The sequence below is a fragment of the Camarhynchus parvulus genome, chromosome 5, assembly GCF_901933205.1.
Source record: "Camarhynchus parvulus chromosome 5, STF_HiC, whole genome shotgun sequence".
NCBI classification, from domain to species: domain Eukaryota; kingdom Metazoa; phylum Chordata; class Aves; order Passeriformes; family Thraupidae; genus Camarhynchus; species Camarhynchus parvulus.
The window spans coordinates 43,960,855-43,975,824 of record NC_044575.1 but is presented as its reverse complement, the minus strand read 5'-3'; the positions used below and the strand labels follow the sequence as shown (position 1 = coordinate 43,975,824).

The 14,970-nt window shown below is 42.6% G+C and overlaps 2 protein-coding genes across 2 annotated transcripts in view; one reads left to right on the top strand and one right to left on the bottom strand.

Annotated features, from left to right (window-relative positions):
• Positions 1-3,533: 3,533 nt before the first annotated feature.
• GPR65 (G protein-coupled receptor 65) lies at positions 3,534-4,724 on the bottom strand. Its single transcript, XM_030950017.1, has one exon. The coding sequence runs from the start codon at positions 4,695-4,697 to the stop codon at positions 3,660-3,662; it is 1,038 nt and encodes a 345-aa protein (XP_030805877.1). The 5' UTR covers positions 4,698-4,724; the 3' UTR covers positions 3,534-3,659.
• Positions 4,725-13,252: 8,528 nt separating this feature from the next.
• Positions 13,253-14,970, top strand: part of GALC (galactosylceramidase) — a 32,009-nt gene continuing 30,291 nt past the window's right edge. The window contains 3 exon segments of the mRNA XM_030949806.1: positions 13,253-13,375; positions 13,377-13,679; positions 14,608-14,676. Coding sequence (XP_030805666.1) covers positions 13,253-13,375; positions 13,377-13,679; positions 14,608-14,676 — 495 coding nt within the window.

Below are 14,970 nucleotides of genomic sequence, written 5' to 3'. Positions count from 1 at the left end.
GCAAGCTGCCATCTCACAGGGCTTGGGGACCACCAGGAGCTGCTATCTGAGACCAGAAGCATTTTTGAGCAATCTAAGGAATTAGAAAACTACATTTCATTATCATAAAGGGATAAGACCCTGGACTTATCTGAGCTTTTTCATGAAACCCAGCCTATGGGCCAGCCACTGTCATGGTTTCCCTTTATCTTGAATTGAATCTCCAGCAGGTACCACAGGAAATTATGCTATGAAAAACATCCACAGATACCCATGTAAGTTTGGTCCGTGCTATGGCTTTCATGAGCATTGGTGAAATATTAAAGAATGTAAAATCTCAGGGTGAAATTTTGTGGAAATGAAACTTTTTGCAGAGGCTCAGTGTCACTTTACCAACAGTCTGTGGTCTCTTCTTCTACTACGTTAGGAATTAACTGCCTCTGCATAGGCCAATGCTGACATGCTGCTGCCATGTCCAGCCTTGTACCTGACTGATCCCAACCTTGCCTTCCTGACTTGGCTTCCCAGCTTGGCCCGTGACCTGCCTTGTCACCAGAGATTTGTCTTGTGGTCAGAGTTGGCCATACCTGCTCTTCTGCCTTGCTGGGTGCCATGGGACTGTGGCTTGTTGGTGACGATGCTGCCCAGTCTGCCTGGCTGTCACCCTCAGCTCCTGGCTCACTGCCCCTTGTGGAGCTGACAGCTCTCACTACTCCCTGACAAAGAGGTTTATTTTGACTCAATTTTGTTGCTTAGCTTCAGTTACTCTTTCAGCTTTCATTATTCTTAAAATTAATTCTTAAATTCTTTAAATTAAAAGCCCAAATAGAATTAACTTTCCAACCTTTATGGCATGTGAAAGATTTAAAAATGAACCACTGAGTTATTTTTTCCATGAAGTTACAGTGAAGTTTGGTTCTGCTTTCATTTCAATGCCAGAGTGAAATTTCACATTCTGTTGCAAAATACATAGGTCAGCAGTGGAAAAAGATCATGATTAAGTAACTTGCACTGCTGCTGCTTGCATAATTCTTCCTTCATAATATATAAGAAGGAACTACAGAAAAAAAACCCCAAATCAGAAAAACAAACCCACATCAAAACAAAATTCAGTAAATGGAGACAAAAAAGAAGGGAATGTAATTTTCTAGAAAGGAAGGCAACAGCCAGAATAGTGACTACCCACAGGACAATTGTGATTCAAAGGGGTGTCAGGGAACCTCAAGTGCAGCCTTCTGCTAAAGGGAAGGTCACCTACAAGGTCAGATGTTGCTCAAGCTTTGTTGAGTTGGGTATTGGAAACTGCTGAGGATGGAGCACACAGAACATCTTGGTGCAACGTGCTCCACAGCTTATCAGTTCTTCATAGCTCAGAAACTCTTCCTTATATCAACTCTGACCCTTCTTGCTTCAAGAATTACACATGATTTCTTGTCCCTCCTTGTCCTGTTTTCAGCTCAGGTAAAGTTCCTTTCAATAGCTGTTACAGGGCTGTGTTTTGAATTCAGAATGAGAATGGTGTTGATGACACACTGATGTGTTTTGGTTTTGTTACGTGTTTATCCCAAGTAAAGGACTTTTTTCTTGTCTCATGCTCCGCCAGTCAGGAGGTTTGCAAAAGAAACTGGGAGGGGGCATAGCTGGGACAGGTGACCTGTACTGGCCAAAGGGATATTCCACACAATAGAATATCCTGCCCAGTAGATAACCTGGGGGAAGTTATCCAGAAGGGTGGCTGATCTGGGTTCAGGAAGTGGGGTCTGGCATTGGTCAGTGGGTGGTGAGCAATTGTGTTGTGCATAATTTGTTTTTCCCATTATTATTATTATTATTATTATTGTTATTATTATTGACCATTATTCTACATTTAAAATTATTTTTTATTATAAAACTGTTTTTATCTATACCTGCAAGTTTTACTTTGGTTCTCCTTTCCATTCCACCTGTCTGTGGGGGGACGGAAGGGGGCTGAGTGAGTGGCTGTGTAGTCACTAATTTCCAGCCAGGCTGAAAACACACCACTCCTGCTATGAGCTCTTGTGAAGAGCTTGGCTCCATCTTCTCAATATCCTCTTTGCAGGATTGCAAAGCTGTCATTAGGTACCTCAAAGTCTTCTCTTCTCCAGGCTGAACAAGCCTAGCTTGCACAGCCTGGCAAGGTCCCATTTCAGAGCATGAAATTACCAGAAAGTATAGACACACACAGCAACTCATAAAAACAGTGGAAATGCTCTTTGAAATGGAGAAATTTTTTATTTAAACACAGATGCACACTCTCATAAGAAATATCATATCGCTTGTGACCACTTTATGCACATCCTCCACACATAATGTCAGACCTAAAAGGGTACTGAAAAATGCTGTTCAAAATCTTTCCAACACACAAATTTGCTAGAGGGCAATTCTTTTGTTTTTTTGATGGAAAGAAAATTTTTTTCCCTATGAAATGAAAAAACCACTATAACCAAATATTTTTCCTGGGAATTGAGAAAAAGTAAAAAGATTGTGAGAAGAGGAAAAAAATGTAATGTTTTAATTCTTTTCAGAGGATCAGGTGTCTGGATGGGACAAGGAACCAGGGAGCCAGGCAGCTGTTTCTGCCTGCACATGAACACGTCCCTGAATTAACAGCTGCACTTCTGATTTGCGCTAACACCAACTTTTTAAAAGTATGGTTCTTTTGCTTCCATTCTTACTCTTTGTTGGTACATTCATGCTCTTTGCTGGTTTGCCAGTATTGCTGGCTGGCTTGTTTAATTTTTTTAAAACTGTCAGATGGAGAGCCCTGGAACCTCTATCTGAGGCCTGCATGTGCAGTTAAGTAAATGGATACAAACCTCACTCTACTGAGTCAGAAAACAGAACCACACTCCAGATTTCAGTCACAATAAGCAACTCTGAAGGCTGGCCCTTTACATTGCTGAGATGTGAAACCTCACCTTTCTATCCTTCTCTTCCTCCCCTGCATGTATCAGGAAAGGTTTCATCCAAATTAAAACACTGGTGACTAGAATTCACTTCTTTATTGGCACTTGAATTAATGAATCTTCAACTATCTGAAACCCAGTACTGGTATTGTAATGAAACTGCATGACATACAGCTATACATTAGAACATATATTTTTCAAGGAAAACAAAATCTTAAGTGCAAGTAAGTGTCTGTACACAGCAGGGTAAACATTTTTAAGAAGTTTCTGGTCTCAGGGATATGCTAAAGGAGAATTGGAGTCTTTAATGAAACCCAAGAACTATCATAGCAGCATAAATCACAACATGAAATTTACCACACTCCCTCTGTCTGGTCCTTTGCTATTCAGGACAAAGAGGACTTTAGCCTTCCTCCAGCTTAGTACACTGCAGCAGGCTGGCTAGCAAGCTGCCACAGGAGACAGTTCTGTGGGGGATCCTCAGTAATTCTGTCAGCATGTCACAGCCATCCTTCTTGACTGTGCATTTGTCTGTTGTCACTGATTTATATACCACACATGATTTAAAGATATGTGTTGATACTCCACCTATTTCATTGACCTTATAGTAAGTTCTTATTGGCTCCAGCTACTGGTTTTGCTTAGACTGGTATCTCTGACTTTTGGGGCATTTACTAGATGCACAAGTTCCTAGGAGAAGAATTTTTCTTTCTTTTCCTTTTAGGTTATCCAGTTTTCATTTGCATGTGCTCATTAGGAAATTTTGACAGTCTGGGTTTCACAGGAACTTCTGTAGGTGACCAGTGCAGTGTTTTTTGTAGCAGAACTGCACGGAGCATGTCCTTTCACTTGGTCTTCCCCACGCTTTCGTAGGCACAAGCAATACCTGAGCAAATTCACTATCTCTGTCCGTGCAGTTTCACTCACAAAGCAGTACAGAATGGGATCTGCGATGCAATTCAAACTTGTTAAGGCTTGTGTGACTCTGTAAACCTTATACATCAGCAACAAAAGATGTGGGTCAGAGGTGGAAGGTTCTTTGATGCTGCGGATAAGCAGTACAACATGATAAGGAGTGAAGCAAACAATGAAACTAACTGTGATGTTCACAATAAGTTTTTTCACTTTTTTCTTTTCTTCATCTACTGTGGCTTGGTTACACCTCACTACTTGGTAGATTTTATGGTAGCAAAACACAATGATTATCAAAGGGACCAAGTACCCTGAGCATATCCGGAATAGATTTATGTTCGCCTGCCACCTTTCCAGGGGGTAGTTATCATAGCATAATTTATGATTAGTGAAATTGCAAGGATCATTGAATACTTCTTTATTCACCAATATGACAGAATTAAAGATGCTTTCCAGAAGCCAGACAATTATACTGACAATCAATGAAAATCTTCTTGTGCGCAAGTACTGGAGCTTCAAGGGGTGAACTAATGCCAGGTACCTGTCAAGAGAGATGCAAGCAAGGAACGCAGTGCTGGTGTAGAAATTCATATACGTAAGGAAGGCAAAAATCTGACAAAGCAAAGCAGAGAGCCTCCAGTCATCTCCATGCCAGGCATAATCAATCCACAGAGGCAGAATCAAGGAGTACAAAAGGTCAGCCAGAGACAGGCTAAAGATGTAGACTGCTAACTCATTCTTTTTCCTCACCTGAATGCAAGACGCATAGAGGGATATGCAGTTGATGGGAATACTGATCATCATCACAACGCTGTACACAAATGGAAACAAATACTTATCCAGGGTGTGATCATCATGGCACGCAGTGCTGTTGTTCATTGTCCACCCCAGCAGCACCCTTGAGATAATTCCAGCCTGGGTGTAATAAAACCCCCTGTTGTAGTCTGATGGGTTGTCATCTGTTAGTTCTTTAGGACCTCATTGACAAGATTCCAGCCGTCTGCTACCAAAAAGGAAAAAGGAAAAATGTCAGCTATTACATTTCAGTTGTTTTTATGGGATTCTTGGTGTGTGGGTTTTTTTTTGTTTGTTTGTTTGTTTTTTGGGTTTTTTTCCTAGAAGAAAGAAACTGTTTTTTAGATTGGAGGATGTTAGTGTTCCTGGAGTTAGGAATGCATAGGAAGAGAAACCCAAAATCTAAGGTTGTCAAGGTCACTTAGATAGAAGCTTCCACAGCAGAAGTCGGATGACTAGTTAAAACACTTCTAGGAGTGGGGTGCTTTCCTGCAATCCTGGGTCTCTCTTGTGGGAGAGTTAAAGGAGACCAGAAAGTGGACCACAAATAAAATAACAGAAGTGCCCTTTCTATTATTATGGTAAGCACTGCTTTGAGCATATGAATATGGCAGATTTCTTATTTCAAACAACCTCCTCCCCTGCAAGACAATGGAGAGACAAGGATAGAAATACAGGGATTCAGGTACCACTGGATGTTGGGATCTGCTCAGAAAAGGAAAATATGTGTCTGGTATCTCTCTGTATTGCAAATCACTCGTCTTTTTTGCATCCTCACACACCCCTCTCTCCTCCTTTGTATGTGATCCCACACGAACTTGCCATCAAGTATGCTGTTCCAGCAAGACTCACTGCATGTACCAGAAACCCTCATGTGAAACCTGCCGGGCTATTGGGTTCCTGCATGCACATGACAATCTGGTGGGTGTCCCTTTGAACATGTGAGGTGGCGACTGAGCAGAGTTTTTCATTAACACTTCTCCCCTCTAAAAATTGCAGCTGTGATGCATGAGCTCATAAATTCATGAGCAATTAAATTTTTCTCAGTCAATTCCAGGACTGTGATTATCAACAGCTTCAACATGAAAATATCAGTAAAATGGCAGCCCTGACTAAAGCAGTGGGACTGGAGGTGTGTGTGAGCCTTAGGAACACATAGAAGAGCTGACCTTTAGAAAGGGTGAAGAGAGGGTAAGAAAGAGTGTACAACTGTATTTGTGAGACAGCTGGTATTCACTGATAGTATCACAGCTCTGACACTTGGCAGTTCCCTTCTCCAGAGAACTAATTGTTATGTTCAGGAAATACAAGAATGGAAAATATTGGCTGCAGACCAGTTATACTGCCAAATATACTAACTGCTTGTGAGACTGCTGTGATAGCTGATCTGTGCTTTGAGCCTGCAGCAGAGGAGGTGAAGAGGCTGAAGAATGAGTAGGTTGCAGACAGCACATCTACAACTGTTCTCACGTGGGAAAGAACTCCAATGCAACACATCTTGTGTGCAGAAACTTTACTATGTGGTAAGAAAAAATACATCCTTTTATAGTTTGGATGTGTTTGTGGGTTTATCAGAAAAACCCAAACCAGGTTTATTGTCTGTGCTGAGAGGTTATTATACGTACCTCTTGTCCACAAAAAAGCCTCTTTCATTATTATTCATAAAAAAAGGAGCAATGACAAAACTACCCAGAAAACACATACTCAATTTTACCTGCCACTGCCTTATTTGATCAAATTATCAGCTAGAGCTAAACTCATTCACAAGCTTGAAAGCCAAAGAAAATTCTTGAGAAGGACTTGCCAATTTGCTCCATTGAGGAATCTCATCAACATGATGACTAATTTAAAAAAAAGCAGTGTCTATATTTAAGACAAGCATAAGATGTCTGCATTTCAGCTTGGTTTCATAAAACCACGCAGTAAATAAGGCATTGTAAGTATCACAAAATAAAAATCTAGCTCTAGAAATTGGATCCCAGGGTTTTGTGACCCACTTCTCACCAAAGAGAAATCAAATGTATGCAGACAGACCAGATGAATCAAAGATAAAATACCTACCTGTTCTCCTAATCACACTTTAGCATCTCTTTTCCTGTGACAGGTCTCTTCATGTCTAAGAGGGGAAACAAGCCCTTTCAGAAGCATGTGTGTAATGCAGCAAGTGTATGAGGCAGTGTTTCCTGGTCTCGTGACTTGAGAAATTGGAATTCCTTCTCCCTCCCCCATAAACTCTTTCTCTTTTGTCAACTTGTATTACAGACTCACCATCTTTGTAAGCTCCCAACTTCTCTCTTATTACCCACAACAGATTCTTTTGTATCTACTCTTAAACCAACATGCCAGTTTCCTCATACCGCTTGGATTTTTTCAGCTTTTTCATTTTAGCTCATTGTTTCGAAGAATTTCACTCTGTTGATCTTACTGATGATAAGGTAAAATACTTGTCCTTATATTGCTCTTATCTGAATAAACCACATGTTCTTTGGGGCAAGACTTTGCTTTGCTCTTCTGCCATCTGCCTTACGGAACTAATATCTGAAAGTGTCATTGGCTAATGGCAGGCTGGGACACTAAAAATGAAATTCAAAGAAGTGAGTTGAGACTACGTGAAAATTCTCACCTCAGAAAGTTTTTTCTGTCCTTCATAATCACAAGCCACTGTACTCCATTGCTTTCTTTTCTTCTTAACCAGTATGTTCCTTAGTTCCTTTGAACACAGCCCTGGAGGCCGTGCAGCATTGCCAGGTAATCCATGTTGAATTTTGATGACACATTGATGGTACTTACAGGAGGACATGCTTTCAATGATGACAATAACGAGAAGTGTGTCATTCTGGCACTTATTGATGACCTATACTTAAATGTGTCAAAGAGCCAGCAAATGAAGCCTACCACAAGGAATGCTGCAGTTTCTTGCACAGAAATATAAAAGCAGAAAGCACCACTTCGTCCTGATTAAAACACATTTCACTCAAATTGCTTTGGGCCTTATTTCAGAGGAAGTAGTCCATATCACACTTTCTTGCTGAGTTGCTTTTTTCATAATTAGGACTTTGTAATGCAAGATGATTTTTCCTTACCTGAATGCATGATCTGAAGCATTCCCAGTTTTTTTCTCTGCTACTGAGCACACTTGCTGGCTTTGTCTAGGAGGATGGTATTGGCTTACAGCTATCCTAAAAAACAACACTTGATTATTTTCCCCAATGATATACTTTTTTTAACCATCAAGGAGTTTTGGTTTAATGATATGGTCTAATGGTTTGACTTTCATGGTCCAAACCTACTGTGACTAATTCCATACACTTGTGACTTATTTTACAGACTTGTTTTGGTATAGGATGTTTCAAATAAAAAAATATAAAAATTCTTAACAGTAATTTTTTCTTTTAGACATGTTATTCAATTATTACCATAGTTCCTGACTCTGTCATTTTGCTACAGAAAACGTACTGTACAGGATTTCTGAAGAGTCACTAAAACAAAAAATTTAGAGAAATGCACTAGCAAACGTTACGCTTCAAGTACTGTATGCAAACAAGCCTGTAAAAGAACCCTGTGAGATTTTTTAGTGAAAAGTAGTCATTATACACTGTATCAACACATTTCTACAGCATCTCCTTCAGGTTCACAGAGAGCTTTATGTGGTCTCTTAATTTATGACATTTTGAAAGTCGCAAAGTACAAAGTTAAACTTTCATAAGCTTAAATACAAAAGGATATTCCATACTCCTGTCTGTAAAAAACTTTGTAAGGGAAGAAAGGAATAATGCTGTGTGAGCTACTGCAGTAGCTGCTGTACTGGTGATACCGTATATCAATCATAAGATGGAAAGAAAACTGTTTTCCTTTTTCTCTTTAAGCAATTTCAACAAAGTAGATTGCTTTGTGTTCTCAAAATAAGTTCTATTGCCACGTTGAGTTCTTCAAGCACAGGGGATGTTCCATAGCTAATTCTTTTTACCTAACGAGCAGATCTTGCATCTCAATTCTGAAAAACTTCACAGTTTAGGAGAGTTGAAATATGCCTTTTAGAAACATGGCCTTTTTTGCTTAAAATTAGCAGCAATTTTCCTCATGGAACATTAAATTTCACCCACAGGTCTCCATGAGATTCTGTAGAGACTCAAACAGGTCTAAAAGAGCTCAGCCTTTTAAAGATATACTTTACAGACTGTTTAATTGAGCATAAACATTCACTTAATGTGAGCAAATAGGAAAAAAACCCCACATTCTTTTAGAATGTAGGCCATGTAGGCAAGTATTATCTTGCTCTATCATTAAGTGCATCATGTTTTCCTCTATGCATACAGAAAGATGTACAATATATTTTCACATACGTGATACATTCAAAGAAGCTACTTGTACCAGAGCTTATTTTTCTGCTAAGTTTTAAGCATTTTGCATATTCATATAAATACCCCTTGGTATCTTAACAGTGTCTGAAAATACTGGAGAACACTAAGAGAAGAGTTACTGGAACCCTCTCTGAGGCCTGAGGCACATTTTGCAGTGATGGGACAGCTCAGAGTGTTGAAAATTCACCCCCAAACACAGTTCTTCTCCATTCTTCCCCCCTTTTGTAATCACCAGTATTTTGATCATGACAATGCTATTACAACAAACAATGAATCAAGTTTTCTTTTGTAATCCTAGGCATGTCTTTCCTAATTCAATCTCTTCATGTCTTTTGCCTCAGTCTCATGTTTTGGTTGCACTGGGATTGAAATAATCCTTCTCCCAAAGCAACCTCTTCCAGCCCCTTTCGCGTCCCTTTTTTCAGATGTCTGATGTCAGCATCCCAATAGGGAGAGCCAGGCTGCAACCTGTCCCAGAATGCTGCAACCTGTCCCAGGCTCCTGAGCACTCACCTTGGCCGCCACGTGTCCCTGTGCAGCAGTTCCCGTTATGCCACTGGCAGTGTAACCCGTATCTGCTTCTAAGAAAAGTGTCTGCTTCTGCTTGATCAGATGCAGAGACAGGAAGCTGCTCGTAGATAAACAGGCAGCAGTTCACACATCTCTTGGTTTTGCTTCCTTTTTTTTTTTTTACTGTCTCCAATTCCTTGTTAAGCTAAGCTTACCCATGAGAAAAAAGATGATGAACAAAGGATGGGAAGCAACCTCGGTAGATACAGGAATATTTTAGAGACTTCATAAAAGTTTAATTTAAAATATTGCCTAATTATATGAGCATAGTACATTATACACTCCTTATCTAGGAGACATTATGTTCTGCAGAGAATCCAATCCACAGAAATAAAGTGCTGTGTTTGATTTGTGTTTACTTGTATAAGTTCAAAATGTGTATGATTTTTGTTGACTGAAGGACCTCACCTGCCTTTCCCTACAAACTGATCACAGAATCAAATAAGAATCCACCTGAGAAGAGCTCAAAAATGTTTTACAATGACTTTAGGAGTTTGTGGAAAAAGAATTAAGTATTTTCAGAATTTATGAGAAGTTCATGAATAGTTCTAGTTAACAAAGGATAACAGCATTTCATGCATGGTGACCGGTTACATATTTACATATTTTTATATAAACTGACTCTGAGGTTAGATGCAGTTTTCAGGGGAGTGATTGTTTTAACAGATAATTCTATTCAATTAGACTGGTGGAAAGGTGTTATACAAGCATAGTTCTTTTCCTTCTCTGCGATCAGAATAATTTATTGTATTTTTTCTTAAATTCTGTTTGGAACAATACAATTCTGCTTTAAGAAAGTGGGTACAATTCCACTTGAAATGTCCCTCTGTTGAGTAACACCAAAACTATCATTTGATGATTCAGATGCTAAGGAGAAATGAAAGAGAACAAATTGAAAAGTTCTAAAATAGGGGCATACTGACTTCCTTGAGAATACCAGGCAGCTCCATAATATTTAACCACTGTATGCAGAGATTTGGTTCCCTTTTTCCAGTCCGTGTGACCTTTTCATCCACAGTTTTTTACTGATCTGATTTTACCTGAAGCCTAAATTATCCAACACTTGTGGCCATTCTCAAACTGTTATAATAGCTGTCCGGTGAATGGAAGAACACTTGCTTAGATAAATTTCTAAAATAAATTTCAGTCACACCTTCATTTTCACTGAGAGAAAAGTCATCACATGAAGACCTGTTTCATCAATTTCCATGTGCTTTTTCCTAACATTGTATGTACTAAGTGTCCAGTATGCTGGTTCTGGTGTTTTGTTGAGCATTCCTATACTTTGGTAAAGAAAAAACAGTTCTTATAATTATTAGAAATAGAGAAACATAAATTGGAACATCTCTACAGTTCTTTGCTGTGATGACAGCAGAACTGAAAGATCAAAGGAAGCAAGAGAGGAGATGATGCCTTTTATGCATTCTGGAAGTAAAGCTGTACGTTAAAATAAATTCTTAATTGTGTCCATATGCAAAAATTTCATTTCTGATGTAAGCAGTGCAATTTTCCAGGGTTTTTGTGAGATCTGAACATACACAGTATCTTAGATCAGTCATCCAAAACCAACAGGTATTATTAGCATAATACCCCAACCCTAAAACAGAAAAGCATTAACAGTGGAAAACAATCTTCTCTAGAAAAGAAGCAATGAGTAAGTCCTCAATAAGTTTATTGTTTAAATTTGAGTTTACAAAGGGTCCATGAACAAAAGTGTTGTCAGGAAAATAAACCTCTGATGTTTGTGGATTAATGTCCAAAAAGACGACAGAGGAGTCCTGTAACTTTATTTCAATAAAGGGCATTCCTCATGGGGTCTCTCAAAATTATTAGGGGATGCAGCCTCCTTTTTATCCTAATTTCCTGGCCATAGTTCCTCATAGGCGGAGGCACTTGGGAGGTACAGACTTCCCAAAATGTGTAATATCCCCTTCTAATGTATACCCCCCTTGTTTTTCTTTTTCCTTGTGTCTCTGTTCTTTTTCTCTAAATCCAGACATGTAGGACAGTCTTGAGTGAGTAAGAGTCTTTGTCAATTAGTGGAATTCCTATGGCATTCATGGTTCCCCCGCTGCTTCTTTCACCTCTCCATATGTGGCCCACAGTTTGTTTGTAAAGACACCTCCTTCTCATTCCTTTCAGCGAAAAGAAAAAAGTGGTTCAACACAAGGTCAAGATGCAGAATGAAAGTTGACAGAGTCACACCAAAATATACTTTTCCTTCCATCAAAACAGATTATGAGAATGTTTTCCTATACCAACTGAAAAGGGTGGGCACTCGGCACACCACAGGATTGCAAATACGAGTTTTGAAAGCGGACAATTTTAGGATCTCATGAGTGAATAAGATACTGAATTGCACAGCTGATGCCTTTTACATGAAATAAAATGATGCAGTAATCAATTAAACTATGAAAATGAATCAATTAATAATTCATAATGGTTTTGCAAACCTTCCAGGTGTGCAAAGCTCTACAGTCTGCTGGAATGAATGTGAAGTAGGACCAGGAGCATAATGCTACCTCTGGCACTGACTCACAATACCCCTGAGGAAGTCATTCTGGCCGTCTGCATGTAATAATGGTGTCATATAGCTCATTTGGGTGTGAGCAGGCTCATTAGCTAATACTCGATATTGCTGTAAAGTGCAAAATGTTTTCTGAGTGCTTGGTATTGTTATTTAAAAAGAAATAAACAGGAAACGTCAGTCAGGTAATGTCATCACTGAGACATTAGATCCCTCAATGAGTGGCAGAGACACAGTGACAATAAGAGTGACCGAGGCTCGAATAACAGCATTCTTTATGGTTAGAATGCGTGCAAAACCGGGCATTTTCACAGTTCTTACACAACGCAGGGCTTTAGCCCCTGCATCTCCTCATGGCTCATTCTTCCTTTAGGCACATGAAGCATCTCTTATGAAATACGGAGGTCAACAGACAAGAGAGATCCCCATTACGATAATCAAGCTGATCGCCGATCTCCGGGTTACTTTTCTTCCGAGCCGCACGCTTGTATGAGCTGGAGTCTGAGGGAACACCCCGCCAGTCCTCACGGAAATCTTTGGCTCAGTATCACCTCGGCTCCTCTCATTACGACGCGGCTGCCCTACAGCGCACCCCTGAAGGCGTAAACAGGCACGTTCAGCCCATCATAACTTAACCCCAGCTTTCAGCATCCCTCTCTGGGTATCCTCCCTGCTGACGGAGCTGTGGATCTAACTGGAGACAACTGGGATTCCCCGGGCAGGGCGCGGCGCTGCCAGCAACCTCTACGGGCAGGGCCTGGAGCCGCTCCCAGCACCTGCCCCTGCGGCGACCCAAGATCCTTCTCAGGGCGGGCTGGAACGTGCTCCTTCAAAGCGCCGCTTCGCCCCTCGGGGCGTTTGGAGGCAGCCTGAGAGCGGCGCAAAACCAGGAAACTGGCTGCGAGGTGTTGGGAGGGCCTGGAAATGAAAGACGCACTACGAAACGCCGTTCTTCGCCCGGAACAAATATCGTGCCTTGCCAGAGGCCCCAAAAAGGAGAGCCAGAGACCCCGAAAAAGACAGCCTAACTAGGCCCCTAGGCGCGGCTGATCGCACTGCACTGAACGCCGCTCCCGCGGCGCTCCCACACAAACCCCGCCTCGCCTCACAGCCACAGGGCTTTTCCAAACTCAGGACGGCCCCGCAATGGCTCCACTCGCGGCTCAGTGCCCAACTCCAGCATGGCGACGCGCGCCTCACAAGCTCGCCTTGCCCTTTCTCAAAATGGCAGCCGTAGCCTTCAACCGGGCGGGGCCGCCCATAAGGGCTGGGAAGGTTTCCCGGGCTCCTTTCCCTTGAGCAGGATGGCGGCGCTGGGCGGTGCCGGGTGCTGCCGCCCCGCCCCGGGGCTGGCGGGGGGCGCGGTCACGTGCGCGCGTTGCCGGGCAGTGCGGAGGCGCTTCGGGGCCGGGGCGGCCGCGGGAGCGGAGCTGGGCCGGGATGGGCTGCGAGGCGCTGCTCTGGGGCGCGATCCTGCTTGCCTGCAGCTGCGGCCCGGGGCCCCCCAGGGTCGGTGCCGCTCCGCTCTTGGCGGCCACCTACGTGCTGGACGATGCCAACGGGCTGGGCAGGGAGTTCGACGGGATCGGGGCTGTCAGCGGCGGCGGGGTGAGGGGCTCCGCCGGGGATGCGGTGCTGGTACCCTCCTCGGCGCGGCAATGGACGCCTGGGCTGGGCATCCCGGCAGTGGGAGCGTGTGGTGGCTTCGGCGGGGCCTGGGCCGGGAGTGTCGCGGAGGGGAGCCCTGAGGACTGGCGGGGTGTGGGGACAGCCCCACGACGTGAGCGGGGCTCGGCGGGGGAGGCCTGGGGGCGCTGAGGGGGGAGCGGTGCGGGCGGTGGAGCCGCTGAGGGGAGCGGTGCGGGCGGCGGTCCGGCTGCGGGGAGATGGAGCCGGGCTCCGCTTCGCCCTCCGGCCACCTGCCCCGTGGCTTTTCGGAGTGCTCAGGGCCAGCCGTGTCCTGGGTGCTGGTGAATGAGAGCTAAGCCGGGCTGGGCTTTTATGTAGAGGGTCTTAGTAGTCCCTGCATTTTAAAATGCTGGACGAGACACAGCCGTCCGTCGTTTTTCATGTGGTCCAGACAGCAGAGCTGTGAGATTCCCGGAGCTTTTATCCCCTCTTCGACCTGCTGAGATGCTTTCTTTGGCTTCCCACCTGTGTGCCCTGTGAGCTCCCCTTGCTTTGGCATATGGTGAGCCACAGCCGGGAGAGCTGAGTAGAGCAGGAGTAGTACTGCTGGGAGGGAGCTGCCTTTTGCTTGTCATAAAGCCGTGTGATCTCTTTGTTTCTCTGCTCTTTGGACTCTGTTTTCAGTAAATTCCAGGTAACTGGAGTACAAGGCAGTTGCAACCTGTGAAACCAGAAAGGCACAGCTGAAGGTTTAGAAACAAATTACGAAGGGCTTAGCTGAGTTCCTGATGCTATAATTATTTTTGTAGGTTTATTAGCTCTGTGAAAAGCATAGACTGAAAAGCTGGGATATAGTTAAACATTTGAAAGTTGTGTGTCACATTTCCATGTTTTCTTTCCATTTTAGGCCACATCAAGACTCCTGGTGAACTACCAAGAACCTTACCGCTCCGAGATTTTAGATTACCTGTTCAAGGTAAAGCTGGCTTCACTGCTGCAATAATGTTTGATTTCATGCAGAATTTCTTACTGTGTAATATGGGAACTCCTATAGTATATTCTATGCTACTTGAAATTAGACAAAATCCCATGTTGTAAAGTGTCTATTTTAGTGCTGATTGTTATCAGAACCTTAAATTTTAGGTGGTGTTTTTGTTCAGGAGACTGTTTCTTCATATTGTTGTGAAAATTCCTTTTGTGTTTTCACAATGTGTTTTGAAAATATGTTTTCAAAAATGTGTTTATATATTTGATCCTCTGTGGGGGCTAA